Below are 26,940 nucleotides of genomic sequence, written 5' to 3' on the forward strand. Positions count from 1 at the left end.
AATTACTTTTCTGACTGTTTGTGCACTTTCAATCACTAATAATCCAATAAAACAAACAACTAGAAAAAACTACTAAAGTTTAACTAATGTTTAGGATTTTATTGTGATTTACGGTGGGTCATTTGGAAAAAAAGTGGTATACAATCATGTGATAATCATATCATGACACAAAAACCCTAATCCATAACCCCCCCCCCCCCCCCCCCCCTTTCACCACTTCACCAAAGGCAAAATATCATTTCGTCACAGTGTTAATGAATTCCAATAAACAATGGATAAAAGCTCTCCAGCAGAGACAACATTTGTCATTCTGGGTAACAAACTCTTGGTAATGTAACTTCGGATTATGATTTAATACATTAATCCAAACTTAAATGTTCTATTGAAATTTAAAGTTATACGTCATCGAAAACGTCAAAATATGAAAAGACATTTAATGGAAATATATGTCGACATTTGACTGCAAAATGTGCAATTCTTATATTTAAACGTCCTCACGAAAGGACAAAGAAACACGATAATTTTAGACTCTATATTTCATGGTCAGGTTGAAGAATCAAATATTGACACATCATATATACGTCATAACAAAAGGTCAACAAACAGATCTCTGACGTCGCTCCACATATCACCCAAGTTCATCGTCCTTCACATGTGTCCATGCTTTTTCTTATAGTTTATCTTCGAAGAACATTACATGCAAAATGGAAGCTTTAATCATGGTGCTAAATAACAAAAGATATATCAATGTTTAGCCAGTGTTTTATAGTGATTGCAAAAGCCCTCTTAAAAATTAACCTTTTATTTCAGTAACAAACAAGAATGTGTCCTCAGTACACGAATGCCCCACTCGCACTATCATTTTCTATGTTCAGTGGACCGTGAAATTGGGGTAAAATCTCTAATTTGGCATTAAAATTAGAAAGATCATATCATAGGGAACATGTGTACCAAGTTTGAAGTCGATTGGACTTCAACTTCATCAAAAACTACCTCGACCAAAAACTTTAACCTGAAGCGGGACAGACGGACGAACGAACGGACGGACGAACGAACGAACGGACGCACAGACCAGAAAACATAATGCCCCTCTACTATCGTAGGTGGGGCATAAAAATTATCAAAGTAATACTAAAAAAAAAACATCAACGGGAATTATCTGCAACTATTTGTCAGTAGATATATTTCACAAAACGTAGTATAAGCCTACTTTTATGAAAATCAGAAGAAAAATAATGAAGTATCAAACACCGTGGCTAAGTCAGTTGAGTCAATCAGATTTATAAGAGTAGTATCACACTCAGTAAGGTGATAAAAAGCAATCAGCGAGTAGCATATTATATCACATGGTATACCTTCAACTGGTATGTAATATCAGGGTTTTCAAATCCAAATCTTTAAAGTTAATTTAAGATCATCCGAAGATAAATAAGGTATTGAAACAAAATAGTCAAAATTCGTATAGTACGGTTGACTTTGGCCGTTTGGGTGGGAGTTTTAACTTTACTCTAAAGATAATTTAATACTTTAATATATCATTAAACATAGATGAAAAGTCATAGGTAGTGGGTATGTGTTGTCTACATGGAAGCTCAGCTTGGAAGATGGTATCATGTATATATCATATAGAAGAAGAAGAAGAAGATGCTTTATTTCCATAAAATGGGCTCACAAGGAGCATAATATAATATCATTGTAATATAATATTCTTTTACAAATATAATAAACAACACATAGTTACAAACACAAATAAGAAACAACAGTTAACACATATTAGTATATATATAAAACCTTTGTCTCAGGCACACCTCTGGAAAGTAACAAAAAAGAATACTGTGAGTAGGCTAAATATATCTAGCTGAACTGCAAGAGGCACCTAGGGACAATGCTATATATATATATATATATACCATTTCAAGGAACTTCCAGTGGTACTGGTTCAGCTCAGTGTAATACTAACGGCACTTCATTTCTATCTACCAAAAACGAATCAAGGAACATAATACACTACAACTGCATTGAATATTAATCTTTTTCCATAAAGAATAAATGAAATCGAGACACTATCTCGAAAACTGTACCGTCAGGCTATGTCATGGAACTATTCAGTATCATTTACTAATTTCTAGAGTCTTTATACGCAAATAATGATCATTATGATGTAGATGTACATGTACATCTATACGGACTCTGATGTACAGTAGTTGTCGTTTGTTTATGTAATATATACGTGTTTCTCGTTTCTCGTTTTGTTTATATAGATTAGACCGTTGGTTTTCCCGTTTGAATGGTTTTATACTAGTAATTTTGGGGCCCTTTATAGCTTGTTGTTCGGTGTGAGCCAAGGCTCCGTGTTGAAGGCCGTACTTTAACCTATAATGGTTTACTTTTTTAAATTGTTATTTGGATGGAGAGTTGTCTCATTGGCACTCACACCACATCTGCCTTTATCTACTTAATCATAAAAATAAAATTGTTTAATTATCATTCATCCCCCCACCCCCAATTTGGAAAAAAAACCAACATAAAATAACAAAGACCTTAAATTTCCTTAAATTATTCAGTTTTGGGAAAAGTTTGTATCAAGTTGCTGATTTTTAAATTTACAAATATTCCCAGCAAATATTTTGTCAACGAAACGAAACGGAAACGTATAAACCAAATAGTAATAGGTCTACGATCTAAATATTCCTGTATTTTCTATTGCACAATGTAAGCTTAAGACTAATCGACATACTGAAATATCTTTAACTAATAAATGAAATAAAATTGAACCAGATTACAGACATTCAACAGTGACGAATAAATTATGACAAAAAAATGTAATTTATCTATAATTAGCGTTGTTCAAATTTTGCAACACCACATCATATTTTATAATAAATATTTGTGATTCACTACCAGCTAAGACCACTTTGTTCAATACGTCATTCGAAGAAGCTACCTTAGCAACAAAGGATACGAAACTATCGTTCAAAGAAAACCGGTCAATATCTAACCAGATTTACGTCAGCGCTTACGTCACAGACCCGGTCTCGCACTTATTACCGCCATGCGAGTTACAGAAGGATTGTACAAGATTTATGAAACACTGGATAACATTTCGAATGCATATGAAAATCAAAAGGAATTTAAAAATAAAAATTAAAAGATGGTCATGGCGGAGAGACCCAAGGGACAAATACGGGTGGGGTTTTATGACATCGAGAAAACGATAGGAAAAGGAAACTTCGCTGTTGTGAAACTAGGAAGACACAGGATAACAAAAAGTGAGGTGAGTGTTCTAATCCACAGGGTAAAGCAGATGAAAAGAATGCATTAAACAATTCTAACAGAACCGATTGCATGAAAATGTATTGACTATTGTGCAAACAAATTTGGGTAAAGTTAGCAGAGATGCCATTATTTCTGCCAACTGCTGACACAGAGAAGTTGTGACGTCACTAATGTCAAAGCTGGTAGAGTAACTTTGCTTGATTTAAACCAATTAAAACTTAAAAAAATCTACAATTAAAATAAATTTCCTGATGTGGACATGCAGTTCTTGAAAAAGTCTTGTAAAATAATGTAAACAAACATTAATTAAGATAATTTGTCATATTTGTGGATAATATATAAGAAATTAAGATAACTAGGTAAATCTGTAATGTCACACTGCAAGTATTTATGCTTAATCACAAGTCCTATGGCATTGACTGGAAAAATTGATTTCAGGCTTGTTCAAATCTTCTCTACAAGCCAACAGAATCCAACTTAAATTTTCCAAAAATTTAGCTTCCGCCTTGTGGACTCAAAAAAGTTAGACGTGAATGCTGCTGACTACCGTTATACACCTTACCGCTATATATCTGCCATTACTAGACATTGCACAGGTTCTAAAGTTTTACGTCATAATACAAAATATCCGTCCCCACAATGCAAAAGTGATTGTTGTATATATGACATCAATAGTTCAAGTGGGACAGATTCTAGGGTCAGCCGGGAATAGCGATAAGGTCTTGCACCAATACACCTTATCGCTATTAGCCTTATCGGCTGACTGACTCGGCCGCTTGAACTTTTGATGCATACAACCATCACTTTTCCATTGTGGCGTCAGATATTTTGTTTTATGACGTCAAAATTTTATGGGAACCTGTGTGATATCCAGTAATGTCGGACAAATAGCAATAAGGTGTATGCATGATCTCTTAGAGACTTAACATTTCATATTTTTATGATTTGACATATTGGGCATGGCTAAATATTTTAAAATACTAATATAGACACAAATTAAAGTGTCCACAGTATAAACTAATAGATGCTGTTACTGGAAATAATCACTATGTACTATAATGTAAATAGGGATTCTTTTGTACATTTACATCTTAAACACAGAAAAGAAACATTTTTTTAAGTCATTGATAAACATTAGTGAAAAAACTGTCCAAGTACGGTCCCATTAAACAGTAACTCATGACAATTCCTTTTACCCGAGAATCTGTCCCACTTGAACTAAAGTTATTAAATTTAAGTAATACATGTACAGTAATTAAAACATTTATTTATGGTGCAGTACACAGTGCCAAAAATAACACTTACATGTACATTTGTGCATGAAATGATGTACATGTACGTTACATTTTTTTGTACATTGTTTGTGTCAGAAATAAAAGTGTATTTTATTGTAAAAAAAATTACACAACAGTACACACTACATTGTTGTACTAAAGGGAATTTGGCAAAACAAAAATACAGACAAAATTGATGTTGCATAATGTTTTAATGTTAGCCTATCTTCAAAATGACAACATTGCACACTGTAACAGAAAAACTGCATACTGTACATGTACATTATCTATTACTGCTATTGCAGTTGTAACAAGAACTACTGATTTATGGTGCAAGACAGTAATTTTTGGCATAAAACTATGGTTTATGGCTACTTTAGTGCAAAGTTGGCCACTAGTCCATGCCCCAGACAAGTAAAATTTCATTTGGACTAGTAAGTTTATGGTGCAGACTGTATTTGACTGCTACTTCATTTGCTACTACTACATGTATTGGACCAGGAAGTTATTAAACTTTTAATCAATGAATTATTTAGGGTATTTTATGGAAGTTCTCTCTCCGGTCAAACTTTTTTGTAATTTTGATTATATCTGCCTTCCTGTTAAAAGCAATGAAATCCACTGATAAAAACAATTTATTCAAGATAAGTCATAATTTAAATTTACAAATGTACATGTTTCCATTGAAAGGAAATTTAAGGTCATAGAATATGATTCTTTCATTCTCTAATCATGCTAACGCGCTAAGCCTTTAATAATCAGGGATTTTATTAGCATTATCTCGTGATGAAAATAAATGCAGATTATTAATGCAAGCATGATAAAAAAAAAATTCTCTCAGGAAATTTATTGATTGAACCTTTTTTTATGTCAAAAATATAACTAATTCATATTAGTTCACATGTCCTAACTGGCCATATAATTTTTTTTAGATTAAATGTAAAATATAAAAGTATTATAACAGAAGAATAACATTCCTAATGAACATTGTAGAAATGTGTGTTTCAAGATACATTTAGTTGAAAATGTACAATGTACTTTGAACAGGCTTAGGCCACACTTAAAATATTTTGGTTTGCCCAAACCCTACCCAAAGGTTGAGACAGTGGGTAGGTAGGTAGGCATTTTCTTTTTTTTTTCAAAAAAAGAAATTGAAGTATTCTTCATGCCTATTTGATTAAAAAAAACCTTCTTCAAATCAGGACAATAAAAGAATTTGAGTAGGCAGCTTTTTTCTGGGTAGGTAGCGTTTGGGCAAACAAACCTATTATTTATTATGGCCTTAGTGGTCTGAGTGAAATTGGAACCTTGAAATTTATGTATTCCCAGGAAAAAGTTTGGATCAGTTTTTCTTGTACATTTTACATGTATATTATACTATATAAGTTTTAGTTTGTTTATCTACATGTACATGATCTATACAAGTCACTATATATATAAAAATGTACATGATTTTTCCAAAAATTTTTCATCATGTAGTCTAAAATTATAATACCATTTTTATTATACATTCTATTATAAAATCTTTTTTCGATTCATGTAAATCCCTGGAAGAGATATTGCACCATGATAAATTTGTACATGTACTGTTGTGATAAAAGGCCCTGGGAAGGACACTACCATGTACATATTTTGTACATGTAAGATTTAACAGAGTATACTATATGTATAGACCAATACAGGATTTTCTTGTTGTGTTGAAGACCCATTAGTGGCCTTCAGCTGTTTTCTGATCTTTGGTTGGGTTGTTGTCTCTTTGACATAATCTCCATTTTCATTCTCAATTTTATGTGTATATTAATATTTATAGGCAAAAACTAGTTGAATGTTGTAACCACAATTGGGTCTCTGTTTCAAGAAGTATCTCTAATTGTCCGAGTACAATAACTGTACATGTGAGCAGGTACTTGTAAACAAATTTTGACTGACTATATACATGTACAATGTACGTCATGTACTACATGTATATAACATACCAAAGTGTTATCATGCTTGAACTCCTGAGGTTTAATTTTGTCGATTGATGTATGAGATATAGTACAAAAACCTATGTTAGGCTTCACTATTTGACAGGTGTATGATAGTACTTTTAAAGACAATTGATTGGTTGATATTTTAATGAACGAATACAATGTATGTTAAGAATTAATAAACATGTGTGGTTGTCAGTACCGGAAGAAACAATGTACTTTATATACATTGTATATATATATGTCTGTAGAATTAATGAAGGAAACTGACTTGCATTTTTTAATATTGATATTTATTGATAAATAAAAAAAAATGTTTTTAAGGAAATGTTAATTGCGTAAATAAGCATATTATGTTTCCGGTAGAAAACAATCCCTATGAATGGTTTACAATGCACAACACAATACTAGAAAATGTGTAAGGAAACTTCATATATATGACAATTCAAAAATACCAATCACATTGTTCATGTACATGTGACTTGCAGAAAGAAAAAAAATAGTCAAAAGAAATTTATACAAAAACATTTTTTGGTACATGTACCCTAGGTTAATTTCTTAAAGTGTAGTGTAAAGAAATTGCATGACAAGTAACTTTATTCTTTAAAAACTTTTCAACAATTCTGATTTAAATATAGAGCTTTAATTCAATTATGTAGAAAAAATATTTGTTATTTTAAGTTAAACTTCTGCTTAATTAACTTTATACTTTAATTTAGTCAATAGCATTACTTCAGTCAAAAGAAAAGTTTGGTATTCCATAAATTATACTTTAAATATGAATTGATATTTTAAAAGAATGACCCACATGTACATGTACTTTCAAGTACATTTGTACTATAAATAAAAAAAATGACCTAAATTGTTTGAAAAATATTCTGGAATACTTGGTTGATTCCTTTGTGATTTTGCCGTACTTTCATCAAGAAGTTTCTGTTGAAAATTCATCTACTTTTAACCACATTTACTTAACATTAAACTCTTGAATCTTAATAAAATACAAGTAAGCAGGGATAAAGATTTAGTATTTTCCCTGAATTAGCAAGCTGGACTATAGCTAGTTTTAATCATTTTTTTTGTAGCCCATAGTGTAGGCCAAAAAATCTATGTAGCCAACAGACATGTAGCAAAGAAGAATTTTCTGGTTCCTATATAGACTATTAAAGCATGAGATTTGTCATTAGCCCATACTGAAATTAGGGACTTGGGCTACTTAGCTTAGTCACTGGTAATTTGCATCCTTGATACCTAAGACATTTCTATGTTGAAAAACCATGATTTTGTGAGTTTCAAAACCACTGCATATATACATGTATATATGACCTTTGTCTGATTAGGGATGGCATCAAAAGTTCATTGTAGGATTAAAAACTTAATTTTTGATAAACAAAACAAATTTTTACCCCCAAACTATTTGAATTAAGTTTTTTATCCTTCATTGATTTTTTATATTCCTCATAAATTTAGCAGAATTTATGACTTGCAAGCAAGCAATAGTCTTGACAGTGTGTTTATTTATATATTTTATACTTTATTTTCAGGTTGCTATCAAGATAATAGATAAAACACAATTAAATGAAGATAACTTAACCAAAGTATACAGGGAAGTCCAGATCCTAAAAATGGTCAATCACCAAAATATCATTAAACTCTATCAGGTAAGGTTATCGTCCAATCAAATACTTTCTTTTCTCTGTTGCTAGTAGAATAGATGCATGACGTATCCTGACATATTTTGGGGGGGATTAACCGTTACATTATATTGCAGACAGTATTTTTCTTGTAAAATGATCAACCATCAGGGTACCTGCAACTCTAGTGTTAAAATGTGTATTTCCATCAGGATACTAGGTACATTGATAGTTTCAATTACCTATGTGCATGTGTTATCAGCTGGCTATGGGTCAATGACAAACAAAACATGCCATCTCATTCTGGACATAAACATTTCCACTCTTTTATTGCCAACCTTATACATTAAATTTCATGTTATGTCTTATGTGATATCATATGTACATGTACAACCAGTTGGATGTTATTTTGATACATGTATTTTATGGATGTTCTTGTCTATATATGTTATACATTATTCTAAATTAAGGGAATGTTTAGCACTTCCTCTTTTGTTGTAACTCATCTGCATAGGTGCAAAGTAAAGCCCGACCGATGGGTTAACTGAGATAGTCTGTAGATTTGTCATCCCTGGGTCAATTGCTAGCTCAAAGTGGGGCCTCTATTTGGCTGTTCATGGTGTATTAATTATTCCCAAGATTATCAGATCTGAATGGGGACCTTAAATCTAATGGTTTGTTAAGGTGGTATGCTTCACTCTTCACAAATCAGGTTACCCTTTCAACAAGTCTATGGAGTCTGTAAATGGCTTGCAGCAATTTCTATCCTTTATATATCCAACAGTATCATTTTACTTATATTCTATCCAAATAATTTTCTTTGAATTTTTTGAAATTTAGTTGTTTATACTCTATTCTCAATTATGATGTGCAAAAAAGTTGCATTTAATTGGACTCTGGAACAGTATAATTACTGGTACTCATTGCATAATATACACATATGTACATGTACATGTATTTTAGACTTTCAGGAGATGCACCAGTTGACTGCACAATATCCACATAGTTTCATAGGTTTATTATCATGATTATAAATAAACAAGTACCTTGTATTTGATATACAATTACGTTGTACTTCCTAACATTTCTGCACCTGCATTGTTCATGAATATACAGAAGATATGCATGTTACATCAGTGTTGTTATTTTAAGAAGTGAATAGTAGAATATTATTGTTTGAAGAAAAAAAGATATATTGAAATTTTCAATTTTTTTGTTTCTGTATGCAGGTTATGGAAACAAAGAACATGTTGTATTTAGTATCAGAATATGCTCCAAATGGAGAAATATTTGGTAGGTACAAATAAGCTTTATAGCTAAGGCCAGACTTAAAATATTTGCTTGCCATAGTAGGCTGAACAAAGGAATCAATAGATTTGGATTTTTTTTAATTTTTAAAAAATTGGAAAGCTCTATAATGTAAAAAAACCCAACTTTACCATAATTCTGTAGAGTAAGGCTGATTATTAATAAAATTTTAAGTAAAAAAAGCTTTATTAAGGGTCCTGGTGTCACCCTGGCTATGGCAAGTAATCTTAATTTGAATAAAAGTAGCTCTTTTTCATGCAGAGTATACACACATATATATACATATTAATTTAGATCTTTAACTTATTTAACTGGCTAAAAGAAATGGAAAAAAGTTAAGTTATACATTGAACTTTTAGTCCATACAGCATGCACGTTATCACCAACATGTTATAAGTGTTTGAACTTAAATTTTGCATTCACTAAATACATTGAATACTCTCAGTGTTTTCCTAAGAAATCAGATTTAAACAGCCTTCTGCTTAGTGATTTTCATAATGTATATACCTACCTTTCTGTCAATTGCAGAAGTTGTCATAAAAAACTTTTTAATGCAGACCTTTTTAGAAACTTTTTAAAATGAGCCTACTGATTAAAAATTTAGTATTGCCATTATTGTAATGATATAAATGAAATTCACTAATCCACACATTTGTAGAAAGTAGAAGTAAACTGCTTTATTAAAGAACCAGTAAGAGCTACACAATTGTTCATTTAAGAAACATTTGAATGTCTGAACTTTATCTACATCATAGAAAGATAATTTATAAAACAGTCTTTCCACATTACAATTTTCTAATAAAATTAATTACTTCTGAAAATATCTTTAGAATATTGATAGTTACATCAGATCTTATATTGTGATTTATTTTCCATCTTTAAATGATTTATAATTGTATTTGCAGATTTTATAGCACAACATGGTCGTTTGTCTGAAAGGGATGCCAGGAAGAAATTCTGGCAGATAATACTGGCTGTAGACTATTGTCACACTAGACATGTTGTACATAGAGATCTTAAGGTTAGTGACACCATGTACCAAATATATCATCAAGTACAACAATCAGTTGAGGAAATTTCTCCTCATGCAATTCTGGATATTTCTGCACAGAGGCATTTGCTGTCATACTTGAAAGAATTCCTAACTTGACTTTGAGACTCAGGGAATAAGATTTAAAATTTCACTCCATGGGCCCAACTGAAAAAATATGAAAATTTTGTTACACCATATGGGAATATTCTGTTCAAAGTTTGGGGCAAAGCCAAATTTCAAGAAGTATTGACTACTGGGCTCCAGTAAATCTTATTCCCTGAGTGTACTGCATGGCTTTGAAACCTAGTACTATATAATATTGCTGAACTTTCAAGTCAAAAACATGTATGAGATTATCTTCTGACAATTATCAAAATACAATGTATGAATATAATGAACAAGATTAGTGCATTTACATATATATTTGTTATAAAATGAAAAATTCTCAAGACATCAATAACTTTCTTAAAGATATATAGTTAATTTCTTGAGTCACATATTGAACTTTGCTTTTGGTATGAAAAGAAAGAAGTAACTTTTATATCATTTCAAAATAAGTGGGTGCTAAGTTAACAGAATTTGTCCATTGTTATTTCTGAAATGATTCATATAGACATAGTTTAAAGGCAGGTAAGAATCTAGTTAAAACTGGGAATATGATCAATAAAATTTGTTTCAAATTTGCAAAAATTACAGTCATTTAAAAAACCATAAATTTGAATTGTAAAGTTGGGGATGTTTAAGGGATAGCTATATTTAGTAAAACATGTATTACTATGAGGACTGATGGGTTTAAGTAGTAATAATGATGGCTTAGAAGAGATAATATCCAGGTTGACCTGTGAAAGCTGTGTAAAGCCGCTCTTTTATTCATCAGCTATATATATGTACATTTATAAGCTCACTTCCTTATCTACTAAGAGCTCAACTTAAAACTGAATATATTTAACTTTTATATATATCAATGTGCCTTATATTACAAAACTATTTTCAACATTAGTAGAAGATAAGTCATACTGAATTAGATATATTTTGTTCTTCGTCTTTTTAAAAACTTGATATATAAGTTTGTGTCATTAAAATTCCAATATTTCTGCAAAGTAAGTACCTTTGATTGGGGTTCATTTGGGAAGAATGTATACTTCTATAATCAAGTGTCTATCTATCTATTAAAAGTAATATAAATATTTGAGAAAGCGATTGTGAATGAACAAAAAAATAAACTCAAAATTCCATGTCCTTTTACTAGTTTTAAATATTTACATATGTGGATCTTTTAGTTTTTATTGAATGTAGACAAAATAGATATACATGTCTGACTGACGAGTGTATATAAATATAAATCAAGATTCAGCATGAGGGAATAAAAGATAAACACTAGTTTACATTTCTTGGAGTAATTTCAATAAAAAGTCTTAAACTGTTATTATTGATGCTTTTGTTACCTATAGTCCCTGTTTGTGCCTCAAGCCCAGTTGGTTTTAAGGTCATGAATGACGTCAATCTACTAGTTATATTATGTTGTAAACAAGAAAAATCTAATGTAATTGTCAATCAGGTTTTTGCCCATCATATTACACTGGTTATTAACTTGTGCTTTAATTAAGAATTGAACCTAAGCTATTTAAACGAACGAACGTAGAAAAAAAATGAGGTTATTTTAAATGATGTAAATGTTACCATTAAATTCCATAATGATTTGAACTGGTCATAACAATTTATTTAACATTTCTGCTTATCAGTTTAATTTTAAAGGTTTATAAAATGAAGTGAAGTCGATCAAGTGAAAAATAAATGTGGACAAAAAATTAAAGAGATTTGTAGACTTTGTAAAAGAAGGTTTTGGTTCTGTCTAAATATTTTTTAGGTTGACTTGTAGTAGGGAAGTAGTAAAAAATCTTCCTGGGGGATATCTATGACTCGGTTGATTATGTGAAGTATGATAAAAGCCACTTTAAATTGAATAATCAAATAAGGGTATGTCCTTATCCTGTACTAGATACCCCCTATAGAGGGCATTGTTTGCATTCATTACGTTCATTGTTGTCAAATATCAGATTACATGCAGGTGGATTGAATTAATCTCTAAAAAGTAAAATAATAAATACATGTGTCAAAAATCTATAGCAGAAAACAACATGTCCTCAATGAGCTATAACTTTTATGCAACAGTACCAGGTATATGTATAGTTAAAAGGTCATGTCAAATTAATTACCATAGTCTATCTATAGAGTATTGATAATTCAATAAATGTTATGAGAAAGGCACAGAAAATGACTTATTAATTTTTTGTGTTCTTTGAAATTGAGAACATCTGCTCAGTGCAAATGCACTTAAAGAACATTATCTGTTTGTTGAACTTTGTTCTAACTGTTAAATGTGTAAAAATGTATGTGAAGGCAGGAAAACTGTGATTCAAAAGGATCTTCTTTTTTTTTATCTCTCTCTCAAAACCTGGATCAGAGGATATTGTGGCCAAGGCATTAAACACAAACTTTTACGTATCCAACTCAAGCTGATGTAAGAATTTGCCATTTAAATAGTGAACTTTGATATATACATAACAAGTTTTATTTCTTCAAATAAACAATTTCTTGGTATTCGTTATATAAAGCTGTAAATTGTGTAGGAAGATATACAACTGTATATGTGTGGAGGTGGATGTAATATATAACTTGTAACTTCAAACAAGATCATTAATCCAAATTGTAGCCCTCTCTTTACATGCTTTGCATTTTAACTTTTCCCTATGTTTGTCACACTAGATCATTAAGGTGAGACGACATTAGATTTGTCATTGTTTTTCAATATTTCCAGCCAATGAATGAACAATGAAAAAGATAAAGTGTTTTTATAAACATGATAAAGATATGGAGAGAATTTTGTACAAGTAAATAGTCAATCTTCCTGATTTTTGTTATGGTTTTAATTAGTTGTTGCATGTCAGTAAATAAAGACTTGTAAATTAGAAGATCAAAGGTTAGAGAACAAAAGGTTCAATATCTGCATACAATAACTGATTTCTATGGAAACAGTCCATATGATTTGTCAGTTTTTGCATTGGTTTTCTCATTTGAAAGACCATGATTTGAATTATTTTTTACAGAAGATGCACATGTAGAAAAAGTACAATATTTTCCTTTATCAAAGCCATTGAAATATCTACATGTATGCTGCTTTAAAATTTTAGTTTCCTAAAACTTTAAATCTCACCTTCAAAGAAAATGTAAAAAGAGGTTCCTGCTATTACAGATTTGTCAATTATTGTGATTGGCAAAAGATATCTCTATGTCAACAGTTCAGTTAAAAATAATCTTTTAGCTTTACATTGGACAATTTAAGCCTAGGACTGTGGTCTTTTTTTTTTTAGCATAGTATAGATTATTAAAAGATAATAGTCTTTTGTTTCATATCCCTTTGAAATAAAAAGTATACGTCCTATAAATGAGATTGCCTGTTTAAAATACTGGGTTAAATTGTTAGGCTTACTATGATAGTGAACTAAAATTGATCCATGATGTTTACAAACATATCTTGTATAAATACTGAATCAAATATGTTGCATCCGGTGAGAGAAGTTAACATGACAAGTAGCAGCTTCAGCTAGTGCTCATTTCTAACCTTTATATGAGTGGGTTTTTGTTTTCCTTCGTATCAAATGACCTTTTGTGTTATGTTATCTATTGGGGAAAGGGGGGGGGGATATATTGAATATTTACTCTGAAACTTGAGCTGTGCAATGAGGCATTGCAACTTTGAAGCAAAAAAGATTCAAACGCTGAATTTATGAAATTCTCAGTCCAAAAAAAGGATAAATCGGAAAAATTTCCAAGAAACCTGAAATGTTCCTTCATTCATATTTTGCTATTTAAACAACTTCTCACTGTGTCCCAGTTTGATGAATGTTCCATTAAAATTCTTTAAATTCTGATTTATTCATGAAGTAAATTCTTTCATGAAAAATATCACTATTCCAGGTAAAGCCTTAAACATACATGTACTATAAAATTCTGTATTTCAAAAGCAGAAATGAAAATAACTTTTTTATAAAAAAAAAAGTTTTTGCTTTCAATAAATTATAACAGTTACGTATGCATATTTATCATTAAAATGCATTGTAACAAAGGTTATTTGTTAGTTAATGTGTTTTATAACCGACTGGAAAACATTTAGAGATTGGGGTAACATACAGGGTCGTTTTTAAACTTTGTCCCATTTTACCCTGGAATTTTGATGATATAATTATATTTTTGATTACCTTTGTACTAGTATTTATGATTACCTTTGTACTAGTATTTTTGATTACCTTTGTACTAGTATTTTTGATTACCTTTGTACTAGTTTTTTTTATTACCTTTGTACTAGTAATCTTAAAGTATTTGAAACTCTTTATACTTTACCAATACAGTTACAAAACAGTACAATTACAAGTCTAAATATGACTTCTTTTGTGTAGGTGTTCGTCGACAGCGGAAATTGGAACGAGACTGTTAGATAACAAAATTGACATCTTATTTTAGTAGACATCAATTTATTTTTGGCCAACAATAGTACACTTTATTAGTAATTCATCATTTCAGTTACTTTTTATCAGCAAAATGATCTGTTATTAATTTTACTGATCGTTTAGATTAATTTTACGAAATAATAGTTGAAATTTATTTTACAAGATAATTATATCGCCTACATCTGTACAACAGTTTTCTTACCAAGATAATTTTATTGTATCATTATACAAAAATAAACTGTATCATTTTGTTTATTTTTCTTGAATTTATATATTTTGTTTAATTTTTTAATGGTGAAGATGAGGATTTAATGTATATATAGTTATAACAAGGTCTTTAAAAATCAACCATTTCTGATCTCATGCATTACTTGTTTCTGCAAACAGTTCTAAAAATAAATTCTTAAATAGATTATATATAACTCCAGTCAGGCTTGATATATATACTTGTAAGCATTAGTCTGAAAATGAAAGGAAATACCATAGAAATGACTAATTTATTACAAATGTAGGCAGGTTATAAAATTGTTGTGGTAAAATTGAATCATTAGATTTTGGATACCATAATGTTACTTTAAGACCATCTTTTGATTCACCTGATGTTTGTGGTAAACATTTGCAGTTGATGAATTTTATACAACTGGGTGGAAACATTTAACAACCCTTATTTACCTCTTTCATTTGTAAATGTGCAATGTAATTTATTACATGCATATATACTGATAGGTAATAAATGATAATTACTAAATCAGTGAATAATGATTGCTTGTAGGTTAACATTTTTCATATAATGTTTTAATTGGTCAGTTCTATTTCATTTACTACAAGAGATATTTGAAAATAAATGCATGTTGAAAATTAAACTCCTCTTCAGTCTTGAGAAAATCTTAATTTAACTGACAAGTTGCAACGACATATAAATATGGATAAAGTTGAAGAGTATTTGCCTTGTCAGATTATTATAATTATAAGTTCGATCATATAATGCCAATTCATTGTAATGAATATTGCTAAATGGAGGGTTATTAATACCATTAATGAATTATTGACTGGTCAGCATAATGGTACTTGACCATTATTGATGACAGAAAGGTTGAATAGGTTATGGCCTTGTATCATGTGTATTATACTTTAACTCTCATTCAAATAACCTGGAAGTTATAAGGCTTACTTTGTAAATAAACCAGAAAACAATATTCCAGTTATAAATTGAGAAACAGAAATCAGTACTTTTAGTTCTATTGTTGATAATTATATAGGTTGAAAAATCAAAATTCAGTTCTGTTTGGGTCATCCATGCTCTTCAACTTTATACTTAGTTCAGCCTTTTAAACATTTTTGATGCATGCATCACTGGTCCCTCTTTTGTAGATCTAACATATGTCTGGTGTACAAAACTTTATATGGAAACTTTTTAAAATCTATATAATAAAATGCCTTCCTGAAAACACTGAAATAAAAGTATCCTGGTACCCTGATTAAACAACTATCAAAGCTTGTTGGTATGCTTTACACATTATTCTGTTAAATGCTGGTTCATTTTAACTAGGAAATTGATTTTAATGTAACATTCATAATCATTTTAAATCAATTGCTTTTTTCAGAAATAGAGAAATGTAACGTAATAACAATTGTAACCCTCTTTGATCTTTCAGGCAGAGAACTTACTGCTAGATGCCAACATGAATATAAAAATAGCAGATTTTGGTTTTGGAAATTTCTACAAAAAGAATGAACATTTGTCTACATGGTGTGGCAGTCCGCCATATGCTGCTCCTGAAGTATTTGAAGGGAAGAAATATTTAGGACCACAGATTGATATATGGGTAAGTAGTGCGTTTGACGTAATCCTGTATGTATGTACGTACTGCAGTATGATTGACAGCTCTTATTACATCACTGCTGGTGTTTAGTTTGCCTCTAGCTATGATCTGACCATTTGTAAATCGTAATTAAATAATGTTGTCACATAGTTGTCTGTGAATAAAGTTTGCATTGACCTACATTTATACATGTAATATACATTGTTATTGTTTCAACCAATTATAAACATGTCAGTCTGATAACACATCCTCTGATCAAGAAAGATTTCGAAAGGGTTGAGACTTTAATAATTTTAAATTTAAATCAGGTGTTTTGTATTACATTGTACCAATTTGTACGATATTGTACATAATGTTAAAATGTCAATATTGCACATAATAAAGAAGTGTTGCTTGATCATTTATATATATATATTTTATTTATTTTCTAGAGTTTAGGAGTAGTGCTATATGTATTGGTATGTGGTGCTTTACCATTTGATGGACAGAGTTTACAGATTTTACGTGATAGAGTGCTGTCCGGGAGATTTAGAATCCCTTATTTTATGACAACAGGTAAAGAACCAGGAATTATTATTTATTGAAATAATGCACAATTATACCCTTATGAAAACAAAGGAAAACATTATAGATATATCACAAAAAAATACAAAGACATCCATTCATATATGAACACATCATCCATCCACTCTCCTCCAAAGAATATAATACTGTACATGTACACTCCCTAGAATAAATTAAATAACTTGAAAACACAAAAGAAAAATCATCATTCATACATTCTTAAATACACGTAATAAGAATTTATTAACAGTCTATTGTAATGAAATATATGTCAAGGTCTGGACAGTTATATAACAACCGTTAACCTGTGTTGGGTGCAAGAATGTTGTAAAAGGCTATCAACTAAGATTTTATCATTTACTATTATTTATGAGCTATCATAACTGTAGATATTTCTATAGTTTGAATTTTTAAAATATGTTTTCCATCCTATTGAATCAGGTTAAAGAAATAAAATTGACTTAAATCACAAAAGAACAGTAAAATGTTATAAAACATAATAATGTACTGTAGGTAATTGATATGCTATTTATCAATGTTTTCACACGGAACACTGATTTCTATTTAGAATGTACTTTTTGAAAAAGCACATGTTTTTGATGAACTATTTATGATTATTTTACATGCAGAATTAATTACCTGGCTCTGACAACTATTTTTGGAAAAAAGGTGTAAATATTTCTTTGAACTCGTTGCTGAATTTTTCTCCTTACAATACATCATTTGCAATAGATATCAATTGATATTATTTCAGCTTGGTTGTAGATAGATGATTTCATCAATATATATTTTCATCTTTAATTAATTGAATGCAGGAAAATAAATTTGCATAAGAGGCTTAAAAGTATAACATTCAGTTATTGTCGAGCCTGCAACTTTTGTTGCAGAATGCTCGACATAGGGATAGTGATCCGGCGGCGGCGGCTACGGCGGCGGTGTTAGCTAACTTCTTAAAAGCTTTATATTTTAGAAGGTGGAAGACCTGGATGCTTCATACTTTGTATATAGATGCCTCATGTTACGAAGTTTCCGTCAGTCACATGTCCAATGTCCTTGACCTCATTTTCATGGTTCAGTGACCACTTGAAAAAAAAGTTCAGATTTTTTGTAATGTTGAATTCTCTCTTATTATAAGTAATAGGATAACTATATTTTATATGTGCGTACCTTGCAAGGTCCTCATGTCTGTCAGACAGTTTTCACTTGACCTCGACCTCATTTCATGGATCAGTAAACAAGGTTAAGTTTTGGTGGTCAAGTCCGTATCTCAGATACTATAAGCAATAGGGCTTGTATATTCGGTGTATGGAAGGACTGTAAGGTGTACATGTCCAACTGGCGGGTGTCATCTGACCTTGACCTCATTTTCATGGTTCAGTGGTTATAGTTAAATTTTTGTGTTTTGGTCTGTTTTTTTCATACTATATGCAATAGGTCTACTGTATTTGTTGTATGGAATGATTGTAAGGTGTACATGTCTAGCGGGCAGATGTCATGTGACCTTGACCTCATTTTCATGGTTCAGTGGTTATAGTTAAATTTTTGTGTTTTGGTCTGTTTTTTTCATACTATATGCAATAGGTCTACTATATTTGTTGTATGGAATGATTGTAAGGTGTACATGTCTAGCGGGCAGATGTCATGTGACCTTGACGTCATTTTCATGGTTCAGTGGTCAAAGTTAAGTTTTTGAGTTTTGGTCTATTTATCTAATACTATATGCCATAGGTCAACTATATTTGGTGTATGGAAATATTTTATGATCTTTATGTCAGTAGGGCAGGTTTCTTTTGACCATGACCTCATTTTCACGGTTCATTGCACAGTGTTAATTTTTTGTGTTTTGGTCAATTTTTCTTAAACTATAAGTAATAGGTCAACTATATATGTTGTATAGAAGCATTGTTAGCTGTACATGTCTGCCTGGCATGGTTCATCTGACCTTGACCTCATTTTCATGGTTCATTGGTCTTTGTTTAGTTATTTTGGTTAATGTTAAGTTAATGAGACAGTTGTAATAAAGCTTTATACTTAGGACTATCAACATAATATCAATGATTAATATAGAAGGCGAGACATTTCAGCGTGTGCACTCTTGTATTTCATATTAATATTTACATTTTTTGCAACCTGTATTCTAACATATGCAATTAAATATTTATTGCTATATTTTCATGAATTTCAGATTGTGAGAATTTAATTAGAAGAATGTTAGTGCTGGACCCTAACAAAAGATTTTCTATTAATCAAATTAAGAAGCATAAATGGATGCAGTCTGAGGAAGGACAGCCAAAATCTACCCCTCCCAGTCCCATGTTAGGGATCAATGCAAAGTTAGGGGAGTTCAACGAACAGATACTTAGACTTATGCAGAGTTTAGGTATTGATCAACAGAAAACAAAAGAGGTATGGTTAACATGAACTTTATCACACATTTATAATTGCTGGTAAAGGGTGAGGTGATAGTTATCCTAAAATTGATTATTTACATGTTTATGTATACTGATGCAACATAATAAATTGCTGAAGTGTGGAATACATTCCTCTTCAAGGTACATGCTCCTCAAAGGAAAGAACACATGGTTAGCTGCAGTCACATTTGATACTACAACTTCTGGAAAATTAATAATATCAAATGTATAATGAAGAGAAAACAATATCACACACAATTCTGTCAATAGAGAAAATGAAACTTTGCAATACAAAGTACATTGTGTATCCAAGAATCAATATTTTAAGCATTTGTCTAAGTAAAATGACCTGATTTATTTTTAGTCATTGCATGATAACATTGACAGGAACTTTAGAAGCAGTGTGTGTGTGTGTGTAATAGATATTATGAACACGTTTTGTGTTACTTGATACAAACTGTATCATATAGATGTAAACGGAAATAGATTCATATTTTCTATAATATATTGGAAATTTTCATCAAAGAACATTAAAATGTGAAAATATAGAAGGTTAGACATTAAAACTTATGTAAAAATTACAGCACATTCAAAAGATGAAATGGATTTGATGTTGCTGAACATGTGTACAAATTCTTTTTAAAAAATAGATTTAACTTTGCAATAGTATTAACAAAGAGTTATAATTACTTTTGTAATATGAACTACATATTTATTATACAATAATAAATTTATTTTTACTTTTTTCAGGCATTAGAGAAGGACTCTTATGACCATTACACAGCAATATATTATCTTCTTATGGATAGATTAAAACAACATCGAAGTAGTTTTCCTCCTGAAAACAAAATAGACGCTCGTCAGAGGCGACCTAGCACTATTGCAGAACAAGCTATGTCAAGAGTGGTTCCTTCTAGTCAAACCGGTGTTCAAACAACAGAGACTGAAGCACAGAACACAGCTAGTTCTTGGCGGCCGCAGCCTAATCCATATGAAAATACTTTTAATCGTGAAATGGACGTTCCAACGCCTCACGGTGTAACAGGCTGCATGGTTGACACATTACCTCAGCCATGTGTGAAATCATACATATCGGGTCACATGATAACTACATCGATAGACGAAGGAGTTGAAGCAGACATTTTAGAGGATGACGATGACTCGAGTAAGGATCAGTTTGTACCTGATGGATTTGGGATTGGTCTGATTCCTAGTTCAGCTTACGGTGATTTGTCTCAGACTCCCACGTCCAATCAAACTAACACTAGTGGTTCTCCGTTTGCAAGTTTTGATTCCTCATTAGGATCGGATATTATGTCTAGTTTACAATCATGTGCACAGGCCAGTGGTACTGTTAAACAGGAGAATGAATTATCAAATGGAAGTGAAGAAGAACAAACTGGAGAAGATCGTAGTCAAACAAAATCTCCTGTACACTTTCGTGAAGGGAGAAGGGCTTCTGATGGACTTGTTGCACAGGGTATGTTTGCATTCAGACAGTTAAGACAGGGCATGCGAGCCCCAGGAATGGTGGACATACAACAGGAACAAATTCATGTACAGAACATGTACGAGCAGTACAATATCCCGCAATCTCAGCAAGAACAATCAATAGATGGTGCTAAACCTAGTCAAATTGTACGGCCCCGTCCACTGATGAAAAGAATGAGTCTACCATCAGAGACATTTGACATTCAGCCTCATAGGTTGTTAGCTCTAAAGCAGTCTCTTCAAGTAGAAAGGCAGATTGACGGGTTCAGTAACAAGCCTTTACAACAACAATTACTTCAACATAGATTTCAACAGCAACTTCACTGTCCGTTACAAAATCAATTTCAGCAATTACAGATTGATTCTCAGTATGCACAAGGTGACCAGCAACAAACTCTTACCTATATGCCTGTATCTATGCCTCAGAGGTTGACCACCAGTGAATTAAATCAACTAGGTCGACCTCAAGTCATCAGGAAAATATCTTACAAACTTGCACAACAGCAGCCATTTGATCCTCCGAGTGAAGAAGTGAAACAGGCAGTGGAGCACAAACTGTCCTTTAGTTCTGCACCTACCTATCAGACCTCATCCTGTCCAACTACTCCTAGTCGTAAAAATGCTTTTATTCCCCAAGGTGTAGACATAGCCGTGTTACAGCATCAGTTATTGATGCAGCACGAACAGAACAAACAGTTTAATGAACAGAAACATGGGGATTCTCAGATGGATTCCTCCTTTGACTCCTCCTCCTCTCAGTATAATCCGGCCTATAATTATGTTCCTCAAGGACTAGAATATCAGATCACTCCTCAGGAGAATCAGTCCGTCATGGGAGGCCACTCTGATCCTAGTCAAATGGCTTACGTGGAAGAAGACATGGATATGTCTTAGCTTTGTCTCCTCATTTTGTAAATTTTCATTATTCATTAAGATCAAAAAGTAAAATATTAAATTGTTTTCCTAAACCTGTACTAAACGTTTAGATCTACTATCCTGTACCTAATTATTGTTTAACATAAATTATGATCATAGGCAATCCAAGCTAAAAATATTGACATATTTTATAGAAAAGAAAGGAAAATTTAGCTGATACGATTTCACATTGTTCAAAGATCTGAATTTTAAAATGTTTCCCTAATATTTTGCCAGACTTAAATTATTTGTCTTATGAAACTATGTTTTTCACTATTGTGAAATATCCTCAGAAAGAAAAGAGTTGGAATTTTGCTAAACTTGGTCAGGAAATGGAAAACAATGATTGTTTTATTTAAAGTAATTTATCATTCAAAATCTTCATTTGTTGTCATTAATCATTATCATAAGAAGTTTTCATATTTTTCAAACTCATGTTGTTATGGATACCACAATCAGATGGATTTGTTGACAGGATATTTTGTATGATTTGAAGAGTTAAGACATTTGTTAATTATGTTGACAGCGTGCCTCCTATAATTGGTTTCAATCTAATCAAACTCTTTTTTTCCACTTCTTACAAATTCAAATAAGTCCTAGCTATACGAAATCTTTTATATTTTTTCCTATTTGTTTTTTTTTTCTCCTCTAATTTTTAACTGGCCGCTTTTTTTTTCAATCATTAGGGGGTTATAATTAAACAAAATTGCATTAACAGAAGAATTAAAAGTCCATTTCTTTAAATGAAGACATACCTTCATTACATGTACAAGAAACTTGTTGCCCCTAATAATTGTTAAGTGTTTTGTTTGAGTTTTTTTTTTTTTTTTTTTTTTAAACTTGGAAACAATTGAGGAAAAAAATGTTTTAATATGTCTAATTGGTGTAATATGAAAATTGAGGGAGGGTCTTGCCACATGTATAGTGAGAACTTTTATGATTGAATTTGATTGGTATTTCTTTTGTATTTAGAATACTAATGTAAGTTGTATGAAATTATCTGACTAAGTGACTCCATGGTAAATGTTGGTCACAAATGAAATTTGTGGTTCTAGTCATGTCGAACTCATTGACTGCTCTTATAGAAAAACTTTGCTATTTGTTGAATATTATTTTGTTCTATTTAATGTTAGTAGTCATTCCGTTGTTGTAATATTAGTTCAATAAATGTTCATGTATTTTGTATATTTTTGTTATAATTTATGAATCAAAAGCATTTTACTTAATTGTATTTTTGTAATGATTTTGGCTCTTTTATCTGTTGCTGTTGAACAGAATGAGAAATGTATAATTGAATTTTTGCATGGTCAATAGGAACTTTAATGATTTAAGACTGATATAATAAGAAATTGTTTTTCTTTATTAGAATTCAGTATTAAATGATTATTCATTTCTTTTCTTTTAATCTAGAATTGGTCTTTTTTATTATATACCATTTTTGGCAATAAAAAGGTTTTAACAAATTAAGGATTGTTAAAGTCGGTAAATTTTCAATATTTTTTTTTAACGTTTTTGAGAGATACATGTGTTTCTCTACAGTTTTTACGTTCTTTAAGAGATTTTAAGTGGCTCACTTTTGTAAAAGAAAATTAAAATGATCTATTTAAGTATGAAATTCTGACATAGATTGGCTGTTGATGCACTGTGTTGTTTTGTTATAGTTATCCATGATATGAAGAATGTTATGGAATTGTGAGGACATGTTTATATGAAAACAATATATAAACATTGAGTTTCATTAAGCCATTCTAGGTAAAAGATTTCAATTGGTTTGTAAAACAAACAAAAAACTATAGGGAAAAATAATGAAGCACTTTACTCGTAAATACCCTTTGTGAAGTGAAATAAATTGGAAAAAAATAAAAAATGTGGCATCACAAAGCTGTTCAAAACTGGCATTAAATATTATTCAGAATTTTACTTCTAAAGTTGAAATCCATTTCATTTTCTTTTTAACTTACAAAAAAGGACGTTTTCTTTAAATTTTTGCACAAATGTTTAACAAAGATCAAGGAAATCTATGATGATGAATCTGACGTCATCCTTTATGCAAATAATTTAGACGATTCTGCAATGGTTTTATAATTCTGTGTAAAATCTGTCAATAATTTTTTTTTCAGATAAGTATAACAAAATGTTATTAGTTTTTAAATATTGATGCTTTTAAATGCCATACACAAATGTATGTATTGAAAAAAGTTTTTAAAAAATCCCATTTTGCACATATTATTATATCAGTTATTGAACCATTTTTATGTTTGTGTCTAAAGTATTTAAACTTGTATTAAATTTCCTGTCTGACACAAGGGAAGTAATAACTAAAAACAAATACATTACTTTTGGTTCAATTTTTCATCAATTTTACATGAAGAATGCCTTTCAGAAAAAAAGGTTTGCATATTTATTTATAAAAGTTTGTAAATTATTTTGTAGCCATTCCATTATTTATTGATGTTTCATCAGGGATAAAAACAATGTTTAACAGCTTTAAAATTCTTTCTATGTAGAATATATACACTCAATAATACACAGTATTGTTTTCAAAGTGCCTAAATGGTGTGACCTTATCAAGAGATGTGTTTATCTTTAAATGCATGTTAAAAACAAAACAGAGAATGTAAAAAATGGTAATGAAAATATATATTTTTTATTCTAGACCATACATCTTTTATTTTTATCCTTGTGTTAAAATGCACGTTAAGCAACATCTGAGAGAGAACAGGCTGATTAAAATTTCTATGAAGAATAAAATTTTTGAAAAATTTGTTAAGCAATTGATTGAAATCTGAGTCTTTTATTTAAATTAACATTATTGTTGCAGAAAAATAAGTGGAATTTTAATCATGAGATTAACTGAAGTGTATCAACTTGCATACAGATCAGAAAATTTATTATTCCTTCCTGGTCTTGTACAAAAGTTAATTGGTCTTGTACAAAAGTTAATTGGTCTTGTACAAAAGTTAATTGTTTAGAGGTTTAAGCAATATAACAATATTTTGTTTTTTCAATTGGTCTGCCCTTAATTTAACAGAGATAAACCTGTATTAACCACTTATTTTTCTACTCTTGTTTGAATGAATGGTGTGATTGAAGGGGTAAATTGGTGCATATTCATTTTAGTGTGTTACAAGATTGATATTTGCTATATGTTATTCTTTGATAGTTTCTTACATGGCTTTAACCTTTAATAATTACTGAATTTATAACTTAGTAATACCTCTAACATTTTATGATCCATTTTGCAGCAAATTTTAGTTGATTTCATTTAATTTTGTTTGTTTTAAGATTCAATTCCTTGGTGAATATTTTATACCTGTTTTACTCAGATAACTCTTTCAATTCGATAGTGAATATTTTTCCAGTTTTATGGAGGAAAGAATCAAGCAAAATTTTGGAAGTATTTTAAGTATTACAGAATGATTTTTTATGGAGGATATAAGCAAAAGGGAGTCATACATATGAACATATATCTTGGTTCCAATAGTAGTACAATGATAATCATAATTTGTTGTGTTGCTTTAGAGGGGTTGTATCCCCTTAAATGTAAATTTATTATTGTTGATGCACAAAATTATGGCAAATAAATTTATCATGCAATGTATTGTTGCAGGAATAAAATGTTGAATATAAATTTGTTAGTATTTATAGTATGTTCTCTGTAGTCTAGGAAACAAAATAATATAAAACTGAGAAAAACACATTAACTATAAGAGGAAAACAATGGAAGAACAAAAGCAAACGCCGACATACATAGAAATGGATTGTCTAATAGCAATTTTTATATTCTTGAGTTGATACAAGACATTTAAAGAAAAAAATGGTAGGTTGAAAATGATTTTATTGGCAGCCAAACCTTCCGCTTATATGGAAATGTTAAAAATACCACAATAGTAAAAACCTTGAACTTGATGACTCAATGAATTTTAACCCTTTAACTTGTTGACTGAACTTAAAACCTCAAACTTGTTGACTGACCTTTAAACCTGTAACTTGTTGACTGATCTTAAAACCTTCAACTTGTTGATGGATTGATCTGTAATCCTTGAAGTTGTTTACATCAGTCTTGTAGAAAAGTGCAGAGTGTTGCTGTTGTTTCAGTAACATTTTGTATTCAGACATTGTCAAAACATGAACAAGAAATATCTACAAAGTGCAATATTTCCCCAATCCATAATCATAAATGAATCCATAGTTGGTATCCACCAAAGACACAAAAACAAGGCTGTAAACGTCTTTGATGGTCTAGAGAAAACAAAAATATAAAAAAATTATTCACTGAACGTGCACCATCTCTTTACAATGTCAGGTTTTGGTTTGAACAGGGATTTGGCAGAGGAAATAAAAATTACCATTGAGTTCAATTGATAAAGAGTTGATTGAACATTGAAGTAGAGGATTGCCAACACTCAACTATTGCTTACATTCTCATTTTGATTTGTGAATAATTCACAAATAATTACAACATCAGTCAAATGGTCTTCATTCATTCATGTCTTTATTTCCACATAATTGAGATACAATGAATACATACAATTAACTAAATATCAGACAACAAAAAAAAAAAAATAAACGAAATAGGTACACAACAGTTTTTCTCATATACAGACAAATATATACACTTTGGTCTCTCAGAATTAAGGCCTTCTATAATCTCGATTGATGACATATCATGTATTGCATAGCCTGACACAACGGCCATATAATGCTAAGCACTGAACCACATGGGCGTGACATAG

General features: G+C 30.7%; 1 protein-coding gene across 2 annotated transcripts; it reads left to right on the plus strand.

The window, feature by feature from the left end:
- Positions 1 to 2,906: 2,906 nt before the first annotated feature.
- Positions 2,907 to 25,835, plus strand: LOC139525546 (serine/threonine-protein kinase SIK2-like). Of its 2 annotated transcripts, XM_071320970.1 has the most exons (9): positions 2,907 to 3,274; positions 8,062 to 8,178; positions 9,381 to 9,444; positions 10,365 to 10,480; positions 16,656 to 16,826; positions 17,255 to 17,378; positions 19,573 to 19,793; positions 20,549 to 25,134; positions 25,177 to 25,835. In XM_071320970.1, the coding sequence occupies exons 1-8, from the start codon at positions 3,152 to 3,154 to the stop codon at positions 22,181 to 22,183; spliced, it is 2,571 nt and encodes an 856-aa protein (XP_071177071.1). In that variant the 5' UTR covers positions 2,907 to 3,151; the 3' UTR covers positions 22,184 to 25,134; positions 25,177 to 25,835. The 2 variants fall into 2 exon arrangements, with proteins under 2 accessions (XP_071177071.1, XP_071177072.1); XM_071320971.1 differs by lacking the exon at positions 9,381 to 9,444 and having other exon boundaries at positions 2,909 to 3,274.
- The last annotated feature ends 1,105 nt before the right edge of the window (positions 25,836 to 26,940 follow it).

This window comes from Mytilus edulis, chromosome 5 (assembly GCF_963676685.1).
Source record: "Mytilus edulis chromosome 5, xbMytEdul2.2, whole genome shotgun sequence".
In the NCBI taxonomy this organism is placed as follows: Eukaryota; Metazoa; Mollusca; class Bivalvia; order Mytilida; family Mytilidae; genus Mytilus; species Mytilus edulis.